Source organism: Rattus norvegicus, chromosome 20, assembly GCF_036323735.1.
Source record: "Rattus norvegicus strain BN/NHsdMcwi chromosome 20, GRCr8, whole genome shotgun sequence".
Lineage (NCBI taxonomy): Eukaryota > Metazoa > Chordata > Mammalia > Rodentia > Muridae > Rattus > Rattus norvegicus.
This window is the reverse complement of record NC_086038.1, coordinates 6863399-6885263: the sequence shown is the minus strand read 5'-3', so window position 1 is coordinate 6885263 and position 21865 is coordinate 6863399. Positions and strand designations below refer to the sequence as shown.

At 51.7% G+C, this 21865-nt stretch overlaps 1 protein-coding gene across 11 annotated transcripts in view; it reads right to left on the bottom strand.

Moving 5' to 3' along the window:
- Positions 1-18886, bottom strand: part of Brpf3 (bromodomain and PHD finger containing, 3) — a 38079-nt gene extending 19193 nt beyond the window's left edge. For 6 of the 11 annotated variants that reach the window (XR_005497245.2, XR_005497244.2, XM_006256129.4 and 3 more), the window contains exons 1-7: positions 17070-17430; positions 11208-12678; positions 8146-8302; positions 4851-4982; positions 2554-2682; positions 1958-2270; positions 1099-1401 (exon numbers count right to left, since the gene is read on the bottom strand). Coding sequence is in view for 9 of the 11 variants with exons in the window: in XM_006256129.4 (XP_006256191.1) it covers positions 1099-1401; positions 1958-2270; positions 2554-2682; positions 4851-4982; positions 8146-8302; positions 11208-12678; positions 17070-17430 (2866 nt within the window). In the remaining 2 variants the exon portion in view is untranslated. Of the gene's footprint in view, positions 1-1098; positions 1402-1957; positions 2271-2553; positions 2683-4850; positions 4983-8145; positions 8303-10269; positions 10294-11207; positions 12680-17069; positions 17431-18728 lie in introns of those variants that run through there. The other 5 variants (XM_006256132.5, XM_039098708.2, XM_039098706.2 and 2 more) reach the window with 5 other exon arrangements.
- Positions 18887-21865: the final 2979 nt, after the last annotated feature.

The window sequence follows — 21865 nt, the reverse complement described above, 5'->3', positions numbered from 1 at the left end:
AAGCAGTGGAATTCAAGTGACATGCTGACTGCCACATGAGAGTTAATGGTCACAGAGCCTTCTGACATCACGTGGCTTCTCTATCGTTGTCTCTGACCTACAATACGACAGGCCAATCTCTGCTATTTGAGCCTCACGTTTGGGCTCTGTGAGAGACAGGTCTCCTCAAACCTTGGGCTGAGGCGGGGCAGGCACCAGTGGGAAGCAGCCTGGCCCATACACAGCTCCTGGGTTTTGAGTCACTTCCTGAAATCGTTAAGGTAGGCAACAGACTCTAAACTGTTGGCTGCCACGACACTTTTTTTTTTTTTTTAAAGATTTATTTATTTAATGTATATGAATACACTGTCACTGTCTTCAGACACACCAGAAGAGGGCATCAGATCTCATTACAGATGGCTGTGAGCCACCATGTGGTTGCTGGGAATTGAACTCAGGACCTCTGGAAGAGCAGTCAGTGCTCTAACCACTGAGCCATCTCTCCAGCCCGCCACGACACTTTTCCTTGAGAAAACCACCCACTTCGTTCAGTCAGTGTGGCTTTGGTAGTCAACTTCTCTGCTGGGTTGGGCCTACAGCCCTGGCCAGCTGAGACCCAAACCACGAGCCTAGGCTCTAAGAAAGGCCTCACTTCTCTGCCCGTCCTCCCATAGCCCAGTGTAAGCTGCTCTCAGAGCTTCTGCGCAGTGGTAGAGAGAGAGCATGCTGACTTGGCTGGAACACACAACGCCTCTGCATCGGGTGCAAAGAGGCTTCAGACGTAACTGCCTGCTGCAGAGCTGCTGGGATCCAGCACCCTGACCTCTTTGAACCTCTCCATAGCCCTGCCACTAAACTCACCATTCTGGAGCATCTGGGTCCCCAGGAACACAAACCAGTGCAAGAGCTGATGTCTGCTCTGACAATAAATTTTGTTCTGTGTTGATCGATAAATATTTGTAATAGCATCCCAGATATTGTATGAAGAGAGACCCTCCACCCCATCACTTCCAAGGGCTTTGCCTCTCCGCAGGGCCAGACCTGCTCAGGGGAGGATACTCTCAAGAGGTTTTAACCTCTTACTCTTCCTGACTCCCTGCCTGCTTGTGCCTCTCTCACCTCGGTCCCCTTCATCTTCTGGCTCCTCCTGCAGGGTCTGCTCCAGCCCAGCTGCATCCCCCCGAGATCCTGCTGGCAGCTCCCCGTTGGGCACAGTCTTGGTCAGTGACAGGAGCTGTGGTGGCGGTGGCTGTGCTAACTTTTGCCGAAGGGCATTGATCTCCCGGCGCAGCATGCGGACACGACGGGTGCGGGCCCCGCTGGATCGCATGGCGCTCACCAGATCCAGTTTCTCCAGCAGTTCCTTCAGCTGTGCCTCTGGGCTGAGATGGGCCCGGTTCTCTGGGATAAGGATGTTGTCCACTGCCAGGGAGATGGGGGACAAAACAGGCTGAAGGACCGGCCCAGCGCAGGGTGAGAAAAAAGGGCTGACATATTTTGGATGCAAACTATGCTCCTGGAAGTGCTAGGCCGGTGACTTCCAGCAGGGTCAGTGTGGGCCTTGGCCCTACAACACTGCTGCCCAGAAGGGACAGAACAAAATGTGGGAAACATCTGCAGGAAGCAAGTCCCAGTTACGCCTACAGCCATGCTGCAGGCATGAGCAGCTTATCAATCCCTGGCCTGAGTGATGAGGCAGTGAGCAGGGCATGCAGAGTGAGGGGCTCAGAGCACTCCACTCTCTGGTCCTCCCGCCCCGTGTTCCACAGCCACACTACAGGGACCCGAGAGAAGCCTTCTGGAGAGGCCTTGGCTTTCCAGACAGATGGCTACCCCTTCCCTACAGCACCGAGTCTGCCACTTAACCCTCAGACCACCCTAGTCTGCTCCCGGCCTCAGCCTTGCTCCTCCAAAGCCCTGGGCCCTGTCCTTGTGCCTCTCCTCCAGCTCCTTCTCCCCACCCACCCAGGCTCCTCACCATCCTCCCAGGAGAATCGGTAAAAGTCTTCCAATTTGGGTGACTCGGGCAAGTGGGTGCCCCTCTCGGGATCATAGCCGATGTTCTCTGCCTGCCGCCGGGCATGCCGCAGGATGGCCCCTCCCAGGTCCCGCAGGCGGACAGCTGCTCGGTGGAAAATTGTGTCTTTAGCATTATACTTCATGCAGTTGGTAACTATAAGGTTAAAGTCCTCCTCAAACTCCTCCAAGGTGTGGTACAGGTGAGATTCCAGCTTCCGCCTCATAGTAGAAAAATCCATTGGCTTGGATATGAATTCCAGGTAATCTGGAACCTAAACATATAAAACCTGTACAATTACAACAACTATTTATGAGCCACACGGGCGCACCCTTCACTGCTACTCGTAGCCTCCCAACTCTCTGCTGTGGCCATGTCGGGGCTCACCACGAGCCTCAGCGCCTGGTCCACCCAGACCTCCTACAGACCCCTCACCCTGAGCGAGTCTCCTAGCCAGCCAGACAGCACCCCACTCTCAATTCTGGATGGCCTGCAGCCCAACCCCTCCTTGCTCTACTGGAAGGCAAGGCAGACTTCCTGTCTAGAGGGTGACTTGCCTCACTGAGGCTGACGGGTTCAGCGAAGATGTGTGCAGGGTCCTTCTCCTGCAGCAGGTCCAGAGTCGTCCTCAGCAGAACGGTGAACGGCATCAGCTCCAGCTCCATGGCTGCCTGCTGCACTTTGACCTGTGAGGAAAGTGTAGTGGTCGGAGTGCCTCAGCAGAGGGATGACGCTGCCCACCCCACCCAAGGCTGACACAAACAGTGTTAGGACCCGAAGGTCTCCCCAAATTCACATGTCAGTCTTCACTCCCAGTGGGAGGGGAGGAGAGGTGCAGGCATCGTGTAGGCTTCACCCTCAGGATGGATCAGGAAGCCCGGGTGTGAGTGAACTCTCACAGGAGCGACTGCTGTAAGGCAAACTCCTGCATTTGCTCTCTCATCTGCTTCCCCACCACAGCATACCACGGGCTGGAGCTTCTCATGGGCCTGCTGCCACGCCCTTACTCCCAGCCTCCAGACCTGGGAGCCAAGTCAGTTTTTCTGTGCAAATGGCCCTGCCTGTGATAATCCACTCTAGTGGCAGCCACTAGCCTAGAACAGCTACTTCACAAATGTTCTCTATGCATCAAGAACCAGACCAAAACTTACAGAAGTAAAACAATTATCCATTGTAGTGACTAACACTAATCCACGCTAGGTCTCAAGTAACTTTTAAAAACTTGTGTAGATGTGTGTCTGGGGATGGATGTGTGGGGCCATTCTGAGCATCTTCCGTAACTCTGAGTATCAAGGTCGATACGGACAGATATTTCACACAGAGAAAGTGGAGTCAGAGAGACCAAGAGACTGGCCCCAGGTCACAGAGCTAACAGGGCAGTTAGCAGAGGACTCCAGTCAGCTTCCACAGTTCTCCTGACCATTAAGCCACACTGCTCTTCTCCTTGTATTATCTCAATTAACGACAGAGCAACTGAGGCAGAGACTGATGCCCCCACTTTGGAATCTGGTACATGAAGTTTGGTGACATGATTGCGTTACCACAGTTATCTGGTTGGAAAACAAACCGAGAAGTGTTGGAGCTCAGGCCTTACTTAGTCCAAGTGCACCGAAGAAACCGAATGTGAGCATGTGTATCCCATGAGCACAGAGAGCTCTCGCTGAGAGCATGTGTGGGCCCAGGGTGACCGGGGAGTCCATGCTCAGCATCGCTCCAGTGGTCCCTGTCCAATGTTATCTTACATGGGCACCCTGGCAGGAAGTACCACACAGCCATGAGTACGGCAGACAAGCTCCTGCTCTTGTCCCCATCAACATAAACCAGAGCTAGGGCCTCCTCCTCTTCCTCTTCTTCCTCCTCCTCCTCTTCCTCCCCTTCCTCCTCCTCTTCCTCTTCTCCCTCTTCTTCTTCCTCCTCTTCTTCCTCCTCCTCCTCTTCCTCCTCTTCTTTCTCCTCCTCCTCTCATTTTTATGAACCCGAGGGAGGAAGACAATCTAAGCTACAGGACCTGTGAAGGTCTTGGGATCTCCTCCCTCCCACGCAGTGAGAGCTGCCCAGGACAGGCAGTGGAGCCTGAGCGGCTCACCCGGCAGAGAGGCTGTGTGCTTACTGAACCGCATACGGGAGGAGGAAGGATTTAACCCACGCCTCGAAAGCATTCTGAGTAGCAGCTGCTATTCTTGGACCAGAGAGAACAGTTTGGACTTGTCATCCGTTCAATTAATAATATTTGCACTGTGCCATGTGGGGAACACTTGCGCAGACACTCCAGCGGGGCAGAGGACTGGCTTGACCATGAATAAAAGCAGCAGCTACCCCTTCTCGGCCCTGACCGTGGCCAGGCAGGCTTCTCACCTCTGACCAGCATGAGCTCATCTGTCTCTAGGACAGCAGCTCTGCTGTTATCTCTGTACTAAAGACGAGAAAACAGAGGTGTACGGAGAGCAAACAGTCGGTTTAGTGTTATGGAAACAGAAAGTAACACAGCCAGGCTTTAGTCCCAGCAATAACACACATCCTGCTCCTTAACCACACTGTGCCACCGACCTCACTCCCCGTGCTGGGGACCTTGAATACCCTTGAACTGAGACTGGAAATTTTAAGCAAAGCATCCAGGTCGGTTTCCCCCCAAAACCTTCTAAACCGGAAACTCCAGTCAAGAGCTCAGGCAGGTGACAGAGCACAGGCCCCAGCCCGAGTGAGCTGACCATGAAACACAGATGCGTCCAGCAGCTCTCCACAGTGCTCGGCACAAGAGGGACAGAGCATGCTGGCACCGCAGAGGCACCCCGCACCCTCCGATGCCACCAAGAGAAGGAGGGGCCCCAGGGAGGGCCTGGTGGGCTCTGCTCACCTGCTCCCGCTTCAGCTTCTCCCTTTTGCGGATGAGCTCGATCAGCAGCCGCGCCCGCTCCAGGTCATGCCGGAGCTTCTGCCAGTATTTCAGCTCTTCCTTCACCGCGCTCGTCTTCTCATCATGCTCCCGCTGGGCAAGGCAAGAACAAGGGGGCTGTGGTCTCAGCCTCGGGGAGCTTCAGCAATGGGGACCCCTGCCTCCCACCAGCCCTGAGGTGGGAGGGCCCTTCCCCCAGCACCACCAGGGCCTTTGCCCCAGGCTTCCTGGTGCTAGGGTGCTTCTTCAGCGCTGTGCAAGGACAAACCGTGAAGACTAAAGGCCACCCATCAGACTGCTTCCCCAGCCCAGGGACGCTGCTGACTGGATATGGCCCTTGCAGCTGGGAAGCATTTCTGAAGAAGCCCAGGAAGACTAAGGGGTTGTAAGAATCTCATCCTAGATCTTTGCCTTGGCTGGAAAACGCTGGAGCTCTTACTAGTAGATGGTGGTGTAAAATAGTTTGGTCAAACAGTGAAAATCAGCGGATGCAGGGCTGGAGAGATGGCTCAGTGGTTAGGAGTGGGCAACACTCTCGCAGAGACTGGTTTACAACCTCCCCTAACTCCAGCTCCTGGGGAAATCAGCCTCTGGTCTCTACAAGTACCCCCTCTCCTGTAAACACGCGCACACTGACACACACTTGAGAAGTGAAAACACAAATAAAACAGATCTAAAGAAAAAGAAACCGGTGAATGCTGTCCCAGAAGAGGTCACCTGTCGCTGAGGGAGGGCAGGAGCTCAGCATTTGTAACAAAGGAATGCGACCGGCTTAAAGAAACCAAAGCCTGGCCCATAAATGGAAGAGAGAACCTGAGAGACTCCCTGCAGCCTCTGAGGAACCTGCTCTCAGGCACATACACTCCCCACGCATACACAATACACACACAAATTAAAATAAACCTTTTTGGTTTTTTGTTGCTGTTGTTGAGACCGAGTTTCTCTGTGTAACAGCCCCGGCTATCCTGGAACTCACTCTGTAAACCAGGGTAGCCCGGAAGTCACAGAGATCGCCTGCCTCTGCCTCCAGTGCTAAGATTAACTGTGTGCAGCACCACCCCAGCTAAACCTTTTTCACTGCTGAGAGGGCACAAAGCAGAGAGGTGTGTGCATGGGGGAGGGTTGGTTGGGGAGGGCTTCGAGGGTAAGCAGCCTCCTAAGAGCTGCGAATGAATACAGGAGGAGACATGGACAAGCCTACAGCTTGCTGGCCAGCCAGTCAGCCAATCACTTGAGTTCAAAGTTCAGTAACAGAGCCTGGAAGACGCCTGGGATTGGCATATCATCATGCGCACAAAATGCATGTGCATATGCGCGCACACACACAAGAAGTCAAAAAAGTCTGTAAAGGTGCATAGAACCCACACAGACACACGATGTCACTGTGTGAGGAAGGCTTGCTGGGAGGAGCTGGCGAGTGCTGGAGGGCCTTCAGGGAAGCAGGGGTTCAAGAGAGCAGAGAGACCTGTGACTCAGAGGGTCAGACAGAGCGTGCAAACAGGACGCTCAAGGCATGCGTCACGTGAACTTTGGCTTCTCTGCAGCGGCGGCGTGGGAGGATCCGAAGGCCGATGGGATGGAATAGGTGAGGAAGGAGTAACTGATGCTGGGGGCAACGGGAAGGGACTAAGAAAGAGCAGAAAACACTAAGCTTGTGTTAGCTACCGTAACACTACCGGTTAGCCCGTCAACTGCACATTTACTATGAAATGCTGAAGGGCAAAGGGTACCTTTTCTTTTTTTTTTTTTTTCTTTTCTTTTTTTTTTTCAGAGCTGGGGACCAAACCCAGGGCCTTGCGCTTGGTAGGCAAGCGCTCTACCACTGAGCTAAATCCCCAACACCCAAGGGTGCCTTTTCTTATGTCACGCAATTGGGCCACTTTGCTCTCACTCAGCCCACCTCTTCTATGACACCTGGAGGGCTTTGTGTGTATAAACATGTCCCTGGGCTGGCTGTGCACTCTGTCCTGGAGTATATCCTCCAGTCAAGCCTTGTGAAAATGCATTCTTTAACAAAAAACATCTCTTGGCCTCAAAGAGCTCAAACTCTTGGTAAATGCCACAGCCCAGTTAATAACATGCTGTGAGATCACGTAAGATTACATACTCAGTCTGCTGTCCGACTATGTACCCGCCTGCTTACATTTAACCTGTCTTTTTAAGAGGATAAGACTTCTCTGTTGGACCCGGATTTCCTATGCAATCAACTTTTACAACCGAAGCCTAGTTTTCTTCTTGTTGTGTCCTCTCCCACGCCTTTGGACACAGTCATGTGTGTGTGTGTGTGAGCGAGTGCGCGCTGTGATAATCATTTGCTGAAAGCAGTCAACAGGTTAGAAGTGACCTTAGATATCCACCATAAATTCTAAAAACGACATGTGGGTACAGTTTGTTGAGGTCAGGGTCCAATGTCTTCTTCCTTATAAAACTGTCAAGTTCTCCTGTAAGGAGCCCTCATCTGGGCTGGGAGACGGCAGAGCATGTAAGCGCACTGGCTGCCCTTGCACATGAGCAGGGTTCTGCTCCCAACACTTACATGGTGGTTAACAACCACCATTTGTAACTTCAGCCCCAGGTCAGCCAACACCTTCTTCTGGTCTCTGTGAGCAACAGACACCTACATGGTATGCAGACATTCATGCAGGTCAATACTCATACACACAAAATAAATCTGAAACAAACGACCAGGACCTCTCATCCCGTCCCCACCCCACTGGTTCTGTGCCGTTCAATTAATACAGAGGAAAGACCACTCATCAGATACAGGCATAACTTATAGGCATGACAGAGAAAACACACACACACACACACACACACACACACACACACACACACACACACGAACGCACGCACGCACGCACACACCAGACAACAGACAGACTACAGCTAGGCCAGACAGATGGAAGACACGGGAAGGAAGTAAAGAACTGAAGTTTGCTGTTTTCATTCCTGAATGGTACATAGGTGCAGTTTAGAATTTGCTGACGTTATCTGCAGTTCATGGACCATCCAAAACATCTCCCTTCAGAAGGGGCCCTGCCAGGTCTGAAGGTCTCTGCGGTGCTGATAAACTGTTGCTGGGCAAGTCACTCAGAGGGTGACCTGCTATTGCCAAAGGCTTCCTGAGAGGCTAGAGGAGGAGGAGGAGGAGGAGGAGGAGGAGGGGGAGAAGGAGGAGCAGCAGCAGCATCCTACCTCCACTATCTTCTCCTTCCCCCAGCTTCCTCCATGAGCTGCCAACAGTCATAGTACCCACCTGTTCAGCATTTCTCTGCGACTGTAAGTGGGAGTGCAGGCGCCTGATGAGAGGGACACCGTTCCGAGCCTGCCGCTTCAATAGCCAGTAGTTGTGAAGCCGCTGCATGAACTGGTTTTTCCTCTGAAAGGAGAGACCACTACAGATCTTGTTCAACCTTGGGTAGAGGCACAGGGGAGTGAGAGACAGATCAGTGGGAGGCTCGGGCTACACGCAGCTGTACATCCCATTCAGATCTCAGTTCATTTCTGAACCGGACAGAGGCAAACAGACTGAAGCGACCAAACGCCTCGCCTCAGAGGAGGGCTGAGAAAAGACAGCAGAGTTAGGCAGCTCAGACTGAATGAGGCGTGTTTCGCCTGCTTCTCCATCCTGCCTTGCAGAAGTGATCTGAAGGAACCCTCTCGGCCCTCTGCCTGTGGTTGGGGTTGGGGATTTATCTCAGTGGTAGAGCGCTTGCCTAGGAAGCGCAAGGCCCTGGGTTCGGTCCCCAGCTCCGAAAAAAAGAACCAAAAAAAAAAAAAAAAAAAAAAAAAGATGCCCGTGGTCCGGGTGTGTGCTCCTGACCCCCCAGCCTCCTCTTGATAACAGCACAAGATCCTTGTGGGAAGATCTCACCAGACTGGGGTAGCCCACAACCAAGAAAATGTGTCAGGTTACTGCTTTCTGTACCCTGACCTCTGGGGGCCTTTGTGTGTGCGTGCATGTTCGTGAGAGATGGGGCCTCACTATGCTGGCCTGGTACTTATGATTCTCCTGCTCAACCTCCCAAGTGACTGGGATTATGGGCATCTAACACCACAGCCAGCTGACGTCTGATTGTCCATGTAAAAACTCTTAGCACACTACAAATGCCTAAATTTTGAATCAAAGTTTGGAAAAAGGAGAAAACAACAAAAATCTAAACATAGGTAAACAGAGAGGATAGAAACCCTAAAAGAGGAGCCAGCAAAGTGAGGTCTTGTGATGTGGATTTAAAGTAGTAACAGCTATGGGACCAGACAAGAAAGGATCGAATGAACACCTCCAAGGACAGCAGCACTGTCCCCTCCTCACAAAGTAGGGACAGGCATCTGAGGAGCACAGGTTGGGTAGATCAACGCTCCTGACACAGCTAAGAAGACAGTGGCCCCACGTGGGCCCCGACTCCATGACCTCTTCCCTGCTACTGCCCACGCCCAACGTCCACGCCCAAGGTCAGCAAGGCCCCAGTGCCCTCCACCTTCCTCTGCTTTATCTCTTTGCCCCACTCCACCGGAGGAGAGCTAACTGTAGCTAATCGAGATGAAACTTAAGAAAGATGGGGTGGGAAGGGCGGGCACTGCCACTCAACGCTTTCTCCGTCTCCACTCAGATGTCCCTGCCCCAGAGCCAAGCTCACCTAGACCTTCCCCCACCAGCACCCATGCCAAGCACACCTGCCCACTTGCAGGCCAGCCCCCTCCCTCTGCCTCCTGGCCATGGTGGGGTCAACAGCGTTTGTGCGGGTGGGGCGGGGATAAAATAACATAGCAGCAGCAGCAGTAGCCACCATTTATTGAGCGCTTACTACCTGCCAGGTCTGTGCTAAGGATTTGACTCAGATTTCTCCCAACTCTATCTGGTGAGTTTGCTCACAAAACCGGGCTTAGAGCCATTAATTGGGTAACTTACCAAAGGGCACACAAGTATTCATGTGTGTTTCTTCTTAGCCGGCAAATCTGGCTCCTGGGAAAGGCACCTCAAACAGCCATGACAACCAAAAGCTAGCCCCAGGGCACGGTCACCCTACAAATGGGGACCGAGCACTGACCCAGTTACTTCAAGAAAGAGGTAACCAAGACCATCTCTGTGCCTGGAAGACACAGAGTTGCTGAAGTTCTCAAAATAAGAGCCTCCCTGTCCTGATCTTGTTCTGGTACCTTCCCAGCATGGCAGGTCTGGCTGCCTGTTCCTCTCCTAGTGCCAATTTCCTGCACCCTGCCAGATGCTCCTTTATCATAGCCTTCTACTCAAGACAGCCTAGCGCCTACAGCCCAGCGCCTGACCTTTCCCACCTGATCCCACCCCTTAGAACAGGATGTGGCATGTAGTAAGTGCTCAATAAATACCTCATTGAACGAACAAAGGAGAGAACAACTTTACCTCCCGTGGCTGTGGTTTCTTCATCTGGGAATGTGGGAGAAGGTGCAAGGACTACATTAGATGAATAGTCTCCGAGATTCCCTCCTCCTCTACAGCTTGTCTCCTTTCCTTTTTTTTTTTCTGAACATGGGCTTGCTGTGCAGCCCTTACTGGCCTAGAACTCATGACTTACAGCAGGCTAGACTTGAACTTCCAGAAATTCACCTGACTCTGCCTCCCAAGTGCTGGGGTTAAAGGTGTATACCACCACACCCAGCTTCTACTGTATATGTTTTAAAGGAATCAGCCTTGAGGTGGGCTCTGCTGGAACCCACCAGCATCCCCAGCTACTGAACAGATAGTTTAACACAGGTGCAGTGCTCTCTCTGAGGACGGGGCCGGGAGGCTTGGTTATAAAGCTCTATTTTCCCCAAAATGTAAAGCTTCTCAAGAGGAGGACTGCCCCACCCACACACATCCCTCATAAACAAGTTCCCAGTCTTTCCCGGATGAGAGATTTTCAGAAGGCAGGTGTTACACACTTAGGGCTCCTCACTTGGAATTGAGTTTTGGGGAGCCTGCGTGAGAGCCCTTGGAGTTGTCACAGAGATGAGTTTAAGGACACAGCCTGCACATACTAATCATCTCTGCAAAGACCAGAGATGATAACCATATAGCGATCCCCGGGACAGTTAACAGTGAGGATTTACCCTGTCCACAATGTCACTCAGTGTCACTGTGAAAGCTACCACGTCACTTACACTGTCACCAGGGTTTATGTCACTCTGAACCAAAGGAAGCACATTGCTTCGAGGGCACGGACAGAACCCGTCAGTTAGTGACAGGCCCATCAGGGAACACAGAGGAGACCAGGCATCCAGCCACGGTGTTGGCGAAGACCTGGGCTACTGTGAAGAACAAACCAAGAGTCCCGCAAGAGACTGTCTCATGAGGCTCACCTGTAAGAGGGTATCTGTGGGACAGTGACCATGGGGACAGTGATGGAGGGTGTCTCTCGGCCAGCTTCCTCCAGCTCCTTCTTGATCTTCTGCTTTGAAGTCATCTTACTCTTCTTGGACACCCCCTTGAGGGGGCTGCCCACCCCACCTTGGCCTTCCTGGCCCTCCTCCTCTCCTTCTTCCTGTTCCTCCTCCCCACCACCCTCTTTCAGCCCATCCTCATCCCCGACTTCACTGAGGCTCCTCGGTGAGTCACCCTTCCTCCTGGCAGTGGCAACACTTGGGGAGTGGGCCTCGCAGTAGGCGGTCTTGCGCACGGTAAAGATGGTGCCATTGAGACTGGTTTCTCTCATGGGTTCAATCTTCATGAACAGCCCGGCCCGCTGCGCGCACGTCACGTGGAAGGCGGTGTAGCAGTTCACTTTATGGCACTGGATGGCCGCGCCCAGCCCCTTCTGCTTGCAGATGTAGCAGGTTAGCTTCCAGCGGGCAGGCGGGATGCTGTCGATGCCCTCAATGGGCTCCAGGAACACCGTATTGGCGAAGCAGACTTCAGGGATCCAGATGGCGCAGACTACATGGGCCCAGTGGCCATCACTGGTCTGTTTGAAGGCCCCCCCTTTATTGGGGCACAGGACACAATCCACAGGCCGAGAGGGAGACTGCAGGCAGCAGCGGCAGAGCCACTGGCCCTCTGGGATGTAGGGAACGCCGTAGCACTCCTGGTGCACAGCTAAGTTGCAGATGTCGCAGAAGAGGATGACGTTGCTGTTGTGGCACTCATCATCCAGGCACACGCAGCAGAAGGCGTCCTCGTCGATCAGTGACTGCTGAGCCCCACTGCTGCGGCTCTCCAGGTACGACTCCTTCTCAAGCCGGTCCACCAGCAGCTCGAAGGTGTCCGCCGACACGGAGCTGTGCCCGTCTGCTCGGCGCTTCTCATTGACCATGTCGAGCCAGGCCATGTCCTCCTCGTCCATGTCATACTCCACCTCTGCGTCCAGATCTTCCGGAGGCTTCTCGATGTAGCGGTAGTAAGCAGCGGGCAATGGGGGTGCTTCCGGCTGGCTCCCTGTGTCCACCACTCGAAAGCTGGGCTGCGGGAGGTGGAAGGACGTGCCGGGTGCATGCTTGGAACAGGACTCCTTCTTCTTGCCCTTGGATGAGGGTTTCTTGGACTTGGCGGGGAACTGGGGCTGCTCGCTGTTCTCCTTGTTGCTGTTGCATTCGGTGATATCCTGAGCCGTCAGCTCATCCTCGGTGATGATCTTAAGCGGGTCATAAATGCTGATACGGTGCAGGCGGCCGTCCATATCGACTTCCACGATCCTCTGGGCTTGGGCGTAGGTCAAGGTCTCCCGTGTGGGTGAGCATTTAAGACTGTATGGGGATGGGGATCTCCGGCCCTCGGCATTCTGCCGTGACTTTCGGCGAGGCTTCCTCATGGCAACTGGAAAGGACGAAGACAGGCCTAAGGAGAGAAGGCCACGGGAGTGTGAGCTGGATGTCCCTTGCTGCATGCACTCATTCACCCTCCATCCATTCAAATGGACACCAAAAGGTCTGTTTCCTGTCTAAACAATACCCCTCTAAAGCAGTGGTTCTCAACTTTCTTAACACTGCGGCCCTGGAATGCAGTTCCGCATGTTGTGGTGACCCCTCCCCCAAACACAGTTATTTTCATTACTATTTCATAACTGTAATCTTGCTATTGTTATGAGTCGTAATGTAAATATCTGTTTTCCAATGGTCTTAGACGATCCCTATGAAAACAGTGGTTTGACCCCTGCCAAAGGGGTCAAGACCCACAGGTTGAGAACTGCTGATTTAAAGGCCTCTCACTCTTAAATCTCTTTACAAGCATCACATCGGTGAAACGTTTTCTCTGGTCACTTTAAAATTGCAAATCTCAGTTGGGCAGTGGTGGTGTACACCTTTAAATCCTAGCTCTCAAGAGGCAAGTAGATCTCTAAGTTCCAGGCCAGCCTGGTCTACAAAACGGAGTCCAGAACACCCAGGGCTACACAGAGAAACCCTATCTTGGGAGGAAAACAACAGCAAATCCCTTACCTCACCCAGCAATGGGCTGTTCATCCTATTTCCTATTTTAGTTTTTGGTAACACCATCTTCTAAGCTACGTAATTTACCAGTTTACCATGCTTGTTACTCTACTTCTAGCTGAATGTGAACTACACAGAGGAAGGAGTTATCTATCTTATTCCCTGGGAAGTGTCTGAAAAGATGCCTAGAAAAGCGAGCCCTCGCAAGTGCTAGGTGACTGAAACCACATACTTCTGTGTTTGTGTGTGTATGCGTATGTCTGCACGTGGAAGCCAGAAACTTACGTCAGGTGTCTTCCTCAATCATGAGCCACCTCATTTTGTTTGGGATGAAATCTCTTGCTGAATCTGGAGTTTGGGGTTCAGTTAGATTGGCTGGTCAATGAACACCCAGAGCTACGTGTCTCTGTCCCAACTGTTGTAGGGCTTACTTAAGTTCAGTTTGGGGTTTCTACCCCGCCTTTGATCATTTGGTTTTTGGGTAAAATGCACACGTTATTTACAATAAGCCGTAGTTAGCACTGGAGCTCAGCAGATATCTACCCTCTATGTTGTTAAAATCTATTTTTTAATCAACAACCTCAAGTTATTACTATGTTTTATCTGGGCTGCTCTTAACTTTAATTGCCACCCCTGGGGCTATGCTTTCTTTCTTTCTTTCTTTCTTTCTTTCTTTTTTTTTCTTTTTTCTTTTTTTCGGAGCTGGGGACTGAACCCAGGGCCTTGTGCTTGCTAGGCAAGCGCTCTACCACTGAGCTAAATCCCCAACCCCGGGGCTGTGCTTTCTTGACTCCTAACCCATGGCGTCTCCCTCCTTTTACCTTTTTCTCTTTCTCCCCTGGGAGAAAGAGATTAAAAACTGATATAAATATGTCTAAGGATGCATGGTCAGGCTTTGATGTCAATGCTTAGGAGACGAAAACAAGAATAGTTAGGCTCCTGGTGAGCCTCAGGCCAGCCCACTGCACCCAATACTCGAGTTAGAGGCCCACTTTGCATTTGACTTTTAGTGGGTGCTGAAGCTCAAACTCAGCTCTTCAGGCTTACACAGTAAGCCCTGTACCCTCTGGGCCATTTCCCCAGCCTTGAGGGAGAGCATTATGATCCTGTCCTCAACGACTCCTATCCCACTAAGGGGACAAAAATGTACCCAGATCTGTATAATATGACACAAGGTAAGGTCTAATATTGCAGTGATCATTGAATGAACCAGGTAATTATGGGAAAGATCATGCTAAGGCTTCAGAAGACAAGATACTAGGTCAGAATGAACTCAGGACGCAGGCTACTATGCCTAGCTAACCTCCTGGGTTTTTGTTTTTCTTTTGTTTTTTTACAATGGGGAGGCAAAGACAACAATGGTGACGGTTAATATTATCCACTTTCAAGCTTTATAAACACGGTGAGTTCTATCAGAGGATCAGAAGCAGTGAGTGTAGTGTTGGCTTTAGTGGTGCGTGGTGCGCATCTTTAATCCCAGCACTTGGGAGGCGGAGTCAGGTAGGTGTGCTTACTTCAGTGAGTTCCAGGCCAGGCGGGGCTACACAGTGAGAACCTGTATCTAACTAACTAACTAAGGTCACAGGTCTAAAGCGACATATCATAGCTAGAAGGCCCATCTCTTGGCCCTGTCCAGAGTAAAAACAATCAGAAACGCTTCATACAGGCTAGAGAGATGGCTCAGTGGTTAGAGCACTGACTGCTCCTCTACAGGTCTTGAATTCAATTCCCAGCAACCACATGGTGGCTCACAACCATCTGTAATGGGGTCCGATGCCCTCTTCTGGTGTGTCTCAAGACAGTGACAGTGTACTCACATACATAAAATAAATAAATAAATCTTAAAAAAAAAAAGAAATGCTTCATACTACATATAATATAATATAATATAATATAATATAATATAATATAATATAATATACAGGTTCTTCCTGCAGAAGGCAACTGCTTAGGGCATTTCCAACCACAAACCCTGCAAGCTCTGGGAATGCCTCTACTAGATCTTTTACATTTTAAGTAGCCTGTCTGAGATCTTCACTGGACTCAAGGACAAGTTGATTGGGGCGGTATCTGAGGTGAATTCTCAATGCACAATTTACCTCAGAAACCTCTCTCCCACGATACTTGTATCTAATCTACTCCGCTGTGCTTCCCCCAGCATTCTCTGCCCCTAAGGAACAGTGGCAGGCAGTCACCAAGGCCATTCTCACCAGGAAGACTTAAGCCATGACACTTCAGCTTACTTTAACAAACTTAGTATTTCTCACAACGGCCTCAGGAGAGACTGCGCAGACACCTTCACTTCAGTCATGAGAAAACAGAAGCTCAGAAAACGGTGACTCCAGCAAAGCTGATGTGACTCCAGATCTACCAAGCTGGGAGGCTACAAACATCAGGGGGACACCGTGATCTCTCAAAGACATTCTGCAGGTGTCTAGGTTCCAATCTTGGTCCTACGTAACCTGGACAATGTTGAGTTTCTCTGCCTCTGAACTGCATGGGTGAAACAGAGCTGGGCGCATTGGCACACATTCCATTGCAGTACTTGGGAGGCAGAGGTGGTCCTCTCTCTGTGGAATTTGAGGCCAACCAGATCTAGTTTTTCAGACTACTGTGGCACATAGGGAAACTCTCTCCCTTTAAAAAAGTAAAATGTTCATAGGTCTGGAGAGAAGAGGGCTCAGGGCAGTTGAGAGCACTGGCTGTTCTTCCAGAAGATCCAGGTTCAATTCCTAGCCCTTACATGACTGCTAACAAGTGTCTGCAATTTCGGGGGAGCCAACACCCTAACATACATGCAGGCAAAACATCAATATGCATACATTTTTATAAATAAAATAACTTGGCACTGAAGAGGACCTAGGTTTGGTGCCCAGCACCCACACCGTGGATCACAACTGTCTGTAACTCCAGTTCCAGGGTATTGGAAGCCCTTTTCTGGATTCCCATGTATCAGGCAACATACCCCATGAGCATAAAAAAAAAAAATTCAAATGTCAAATTAATAAAAAGCAAGGGCAAAAGTATCTACTCCTTAAGGATGATCCCTAAGTTATCATTGGCAACCACAGTGTGAAGGGCTCTTTCAGTCCCGAGGTGTGACTTAAGCTAACCTGTCTGAGGAGCAACTGTGAGGCAGGCATACAGGATCCTCTGGAGCAAAGGGACACAGAACCTTTACCATACTTCCCGAAGCCCTGGGGGCCACTAGATCGCGCACAAACCTCAAGGTCTCAGAAGTGGTCCGGGCCAACAGACTCGATTTCCCCAACCCTCCAAAGGCAAGCAGCCTCTGGAGAGGAAACACACACTTCAGTCTCAATTTTGGAGAGTCTACAAGAGCCCCATTCTGATCGTCTCCATCCCTACTCGGGGCTCCCGCGGTCAAGGGGAGCAAACCCGTCGGATCGGGCTGTGGGAAACGAAGAGTTTCGCCTCCCTGGAGCCAACAACTAGACCAGGGTTGGTATTTTTTTTTTTTTTTTGGCGGGAGTTTCCTCACGTACACAACTCTTCCCACATACACACTGCCGAGTATCCCCAACACCCGCCTCCAGAGACGTTCTTAGCGGCCCGTGAGCCCCAACTCGCCCACCTCACCCTGGCCCCCGAATGAGGAGTTTCAACAATTGGACGGAACCCGCCCTGCACGCCACACAAGAGACCCAAGAGACCAGGGGAGACTCCAGACAACGTCCCTGCCCCTTTAAAGGGACACCTCTTCCAGTGGAACCTTCACGACCCCCCTCGAAGGAGAAAAGAGAGAGACCTCTCCCAGAAAAGCCCAGAGGGTAGGCGCACCACAGACAGACGCGAAGTCCGACCCTTTCTCACAGGGAAAGCGAGCGCCAGCGAACGAGGGGGAGGGTGAGGAGGGGAGGGACGCAGAGATGCGAGCACTTATTGGCCGCCCGGCCTGCCCGTCAAGGGGGAACCCGTGCGCCAAGGGCGGCCCCTTGAGGGCGGAACTCTGCTCGGGTCTAGCCAATAGGAGAGCACGGGGAGGGCGGGGCTTAGCCGCTCCGCTGCCAGGACCGGGGAGAAACAAGATGGCGGGTGCGGGAGGGGGTCCGCGCTTTGCAGCTCCCTCTCGCGCGCTTTCCCTGGCCTCGTCGCCGCCCTCGCTCCAGGGGAGAGCTCGCGCGTCACCCCCGCGCCCCATCGGGACACCCCTGTGCGCCCCGGCTGCCCCATCGCACGCAGCGCTCGCTCCCAGTCGGCCCCCGCCGCCCCCGCTCTCTCTGGCCCCGCCGCCGCCCCCATTTTACCTCAGCCGCCGGCCGGGCCCCTCGCTTCGGGGGGCCCCCTGAGCGCCGGCAGGCCGGACCAGCGAGCAGCTCCTTGCGCGGCCCCGCTGAGGGAGCGCGGCCTCCTCCCGCTCCCGCCCTTCGCTCCGTCTCCCCGGGCCCGGCCGCCGCTCCCGGGGGAGGAGGGGGAATGGAGCCACCGCCGCCGCCACCGCTGCCGCCACGGAGCCCGGCCGAGGGGAGGGAGGGATCAGCCCCCAGGCAGGATCCGCCCCTCGGCCTCCCCCCGCCACCTCCACCCCTTCCCTCGCTCCCTCCCCGGCTCGAGCCGCCGCACGCGAAGCGGGAGCGCGAAAGCGCGGGGAGACCGGAGCGGATGCCCCCGCCCGAGCCCCGCGCGGCGGCGGCCGCGGCGGCGGGGAGACGGAGCGCGAAGCGGCGGCGCCACCTCCACGGGGCACCGTCCCCGGCTCGGCCTCACGGTGGCGGTGCGGACGCGGCGGGGCCGAGCGCAGGCGGCTCCGCTTCACTCCGGGCCTCCTGCCCCAGAGCTGATCTAGTCGGGGTTCCCACTCTGAATCCGCAGAGCTATTCCCCCCATCCCGGACGCAGAGTGTGGGGACACTCACCCCTGAGGTGGAACCGCCCTGTCCCCCCTACCAACCCCCATCACCAGGCTCGCCCCAGGGCGACCCCCGAGGGTCACACGGTGTGTGACTTCCCGGAGCGCAGGTGGCCGCGCGGCTGCCAGAAACTCGTCCCTCCCCAGGCCCCCAGGACAAAGGTCTAGCCAGGTCCATCCATCCCCTCCCTCCCGGAGCTCGGACAGCCCGGGGAAGACCCTCATGTGGTGTGTACAGGTGAGACTCTCCTTGCACACAAGGCTGCCACAGACCAGACTTCCATCCGTGTTTTTTTTTAAAGTAAACATAAAAGTTTGACAGTCTGTCTAAACCTGCCTCATAATGCCGTTTGTCACTCTAGGCATGGGATAAATACTTTTCTCCTAGAATCCGATTTGGCCAGGAGTCGGTTAATTTAATGCACTAAGCGGCTTTCTCAAAGACTGCCGGCCTGTCAAACAGCAATTCCCAGACTTTGAAGTGTACTCAAGCTGGCTTTTGTTCTAATAAAAGGAAAAATAAATAAATAGAAGGAAAGGTTCCTTTGCCCCTCCACGCGCACCGTGTACCTATAAAATCTGAAAGCTTACCTCTCGAGACTGAGATCTTAAGCACCAGTCCTTAATGATGCATATAAAGGATGTATGCCATCAAGGATGAAGATGAATGACATATTTTGAAAGCGTTTCCTCTGCCCGAACGGCTGGTGAGACTTTCGATTGCTCGATTGGCTCTGGTACCCAGGACCTGAGTGTTAACAACAGTCGAAAGGATAGAAAATAAACCCTCAGGGTCCAAACTTTTGTGTTTTTTATTTACATCGGCATCCTAAGTAAATAGTTAAGAATTTACCAGTTGAGTGAAGCAAGGAAGTTAGGTTTCCTTACAGTGCTTTCTTGATAGATGGTAATAACGTACTGCAAAAAATAACCAATTTTTAAGAAGGGAAGGGCGTGGCTTGAGCCCAGTAAGCCCCCCCCCCACCAAGTGCTTTGAAAGCTTTGAAGCAGAAATACTGTGAATTACTCAACTGTTATGAAGCTTGGGGGAATAATCACGGGAGGGAAGGTGTGGAAAGATTAATTGTGGAAGGGAAGGCCCTAGAGGAAGAGAATATTGCAATTATTTTTACTTTTTTTTTTTAATTGAGAAACATAGGAGCTTCTTGTTCTTTTACAATAAGAAACATAAATATTTACATAGGGCACTTTGTTTCCCCCTTACCTTTTATTCTGCACAGTTGCACCTGGGCATCACCCACTTGTCTCCTGACCCCGATGTTCTCAAAGTTCATTTAGCATGACCTGGTTTGCATGATTGGGAGGGACCCTTACCCTCTAAAATGGGCAGATGAATACCCTCAGAAGATGTCCCAGCTTGTCCCTAAAGTGATTTTAACAGCCACCGAAAGCACATGGCAGCCTCCTCACGCAGTCACCAGCCTTTCCTGGTCATTTTCATGAGAGCAATTTCAACTCCCGTTTCTCCCCCCCTCCTCTTGTTTCTCCCCCCTCCTCTTCCTCACCCTTAAAACATTAAAGCCACCCTTATTTTCCCTTTTGACACAGGAAATTAGTTTTCTGTAGCATAACCTCACACGTAGCCAGTTCGCTGGGATGTAATCTCAGATGTAACATTCGACAATTATGTCATTAAAAACAAATTTGGTTCAGACATCCCAGAGGCACTGCGTTTAATTCTCCTTAATCTTCAGCTGTTTTAAAGAGTTTGAAGTCATCCCTCCCTGGCCTGTCCATTAAACAGCGCTAAATTAAGTCAACAAAACAAGAACTCCGCCTTTGACTCTAAATATTTGTCTTATTATTTCTCTTCTTTTTCATTAAAACTCTAGTGAGCTCTGCCCACGACTTTAATCCTAGCACACAGGGGACAGATCTCTGTGAGATCCAGGCCACCTTGGTGTGCATAGCAAATTCCAGGCCATCCAGGACCACATGGTGAGAGGCTGTCTCAATAAAACAAACAAAACTTCATTGTGAAGAACTTGGGACACACGAGCGCGCTCACACACACCCCTCAAAATTAGCCAGACCCAAATTTCACTGAAATGGCGGACTAACACTCAAAAGTAGAATAGCTATCCCGGAGCTATAGGGCTTCACATTGCCTTTTACACGATCGGGTCAATTATATTTTTCCACAAGAAAAAGGAAAAATACTTAAAAGAGCTGAAAAGCAATTAATTGTGTCTGGTCTTTCTTGGGCACCGAATGTTTAGCCTTCCCCATGCCCTTTCTGCTCCTCAGCCTATAACCATGGGAACCCATGGTTGTTTACCTATGAGCACTCACGGTAGGGCTGGGGTCAGAATCTTGGAGGAAACAAATTCTTTTATTCCCCTACGACTGTGAGCTCCCTTACTAAACATTCTAAGCCCCCCCCCCCGTTTTTAAAAACTGTAGATTTTTACTTTATATTTTGAATTTATTCTTTAATTGTATTTATTTACTGAGCTCACTCAACAGTGAGGCAGAGGTCAAAGGGCAAGCTAGAGGTCTCAGTTGTCTCCTACCCTGGGAGTTTCCAAGGCTTTAACTCAGGGCTTCAGGCCTTGGGAGCAAGAGCCTCTACCCACCGAGCCATCTCACCACCCCAACGGAGACTTGTTTAAGACTCAGGAGAAACTTAACTTGTTTATAAAGGAGGGCGTTTTACTATTTAAAACTAACTGGCATGAGAACCAAGTCCCCTTCCCCCACACACTGGGCCCCACCCTGCACCCCAGGAGCAGCTCATAATCCCAGTTACTGTACCACTGTCTTTAGCTTACCATGGGGAGGCCTCTGAATGGTTCAGTGTTGCACCCCTGGATTAATAAAATGCACTGAATAAGAAAAATGGGCCCCGACTCCCTGTTAGATTATTTCTAATAAATACCCCTTCCTTAAACACTTGGCTGAAAGAAGTCTGGACACGCAGGGAAGAGTGTCAAGAGGTGAAAATCATACTCTCGGGTTGCAAGGGAAATGATCTGAGGTTGGCTGGATTGAGAGCGGGATCCTGGGGATGGAGAGATGATTCAGTTGGTAGAGCCCTTCCTGCTCTCCTGTCCTGCAGCTCACAACTGTGTAACCCCAGTTCCTTGGGATCTGACGCTCTCTCCTGGCCTCTGCAGGCACCAGAACATGTGCATCGACACACAGGAAGGTGAGCGCACAAGCGCGCACACACACGCGCGCGCGCGCACACACACACACACGAATAAAAATATAGTCTAGAAAACTGCGCTAGTATAAACTGATTTGGTGAGGACCAACGTAGGATGAGAGGTTGGTGACAGCAACTCGGTCAAAGGAATAGTATTTCTAGGAAATTGTCCTAGCTAGTCTGTGTCGGCAGATGTTAAGGGACTAGAGAAAAGAACAATTCTTTCTCACTTTAGGGATGCAAAGATTCTTTTTTTTTTTTTTTTTTTTCAGAGTTGGGGACCGAACACAGGGCCTTGCCAAGCGCTCTACCACTGAGCTAAATCCCCAACCCCGGATGCAAAGATTCTTAAACCAACTCCAACTAGTTTTGGCTTTGGGTTTGGGTGTGTGTTCCTGGTTGTCACTGTTACTTTATTTCAAGATAGTGTATCGTTACAAGTCGAACAGGCCAGCCTCAAGGTCCCAGAGATCTGTTGGGGGCTGGTTTTGTGTACTGCCTATTCAGATGCTGATTACTGTGCCCACAGATCTGGCTGCATTCAGGATTTGGCGTTGCC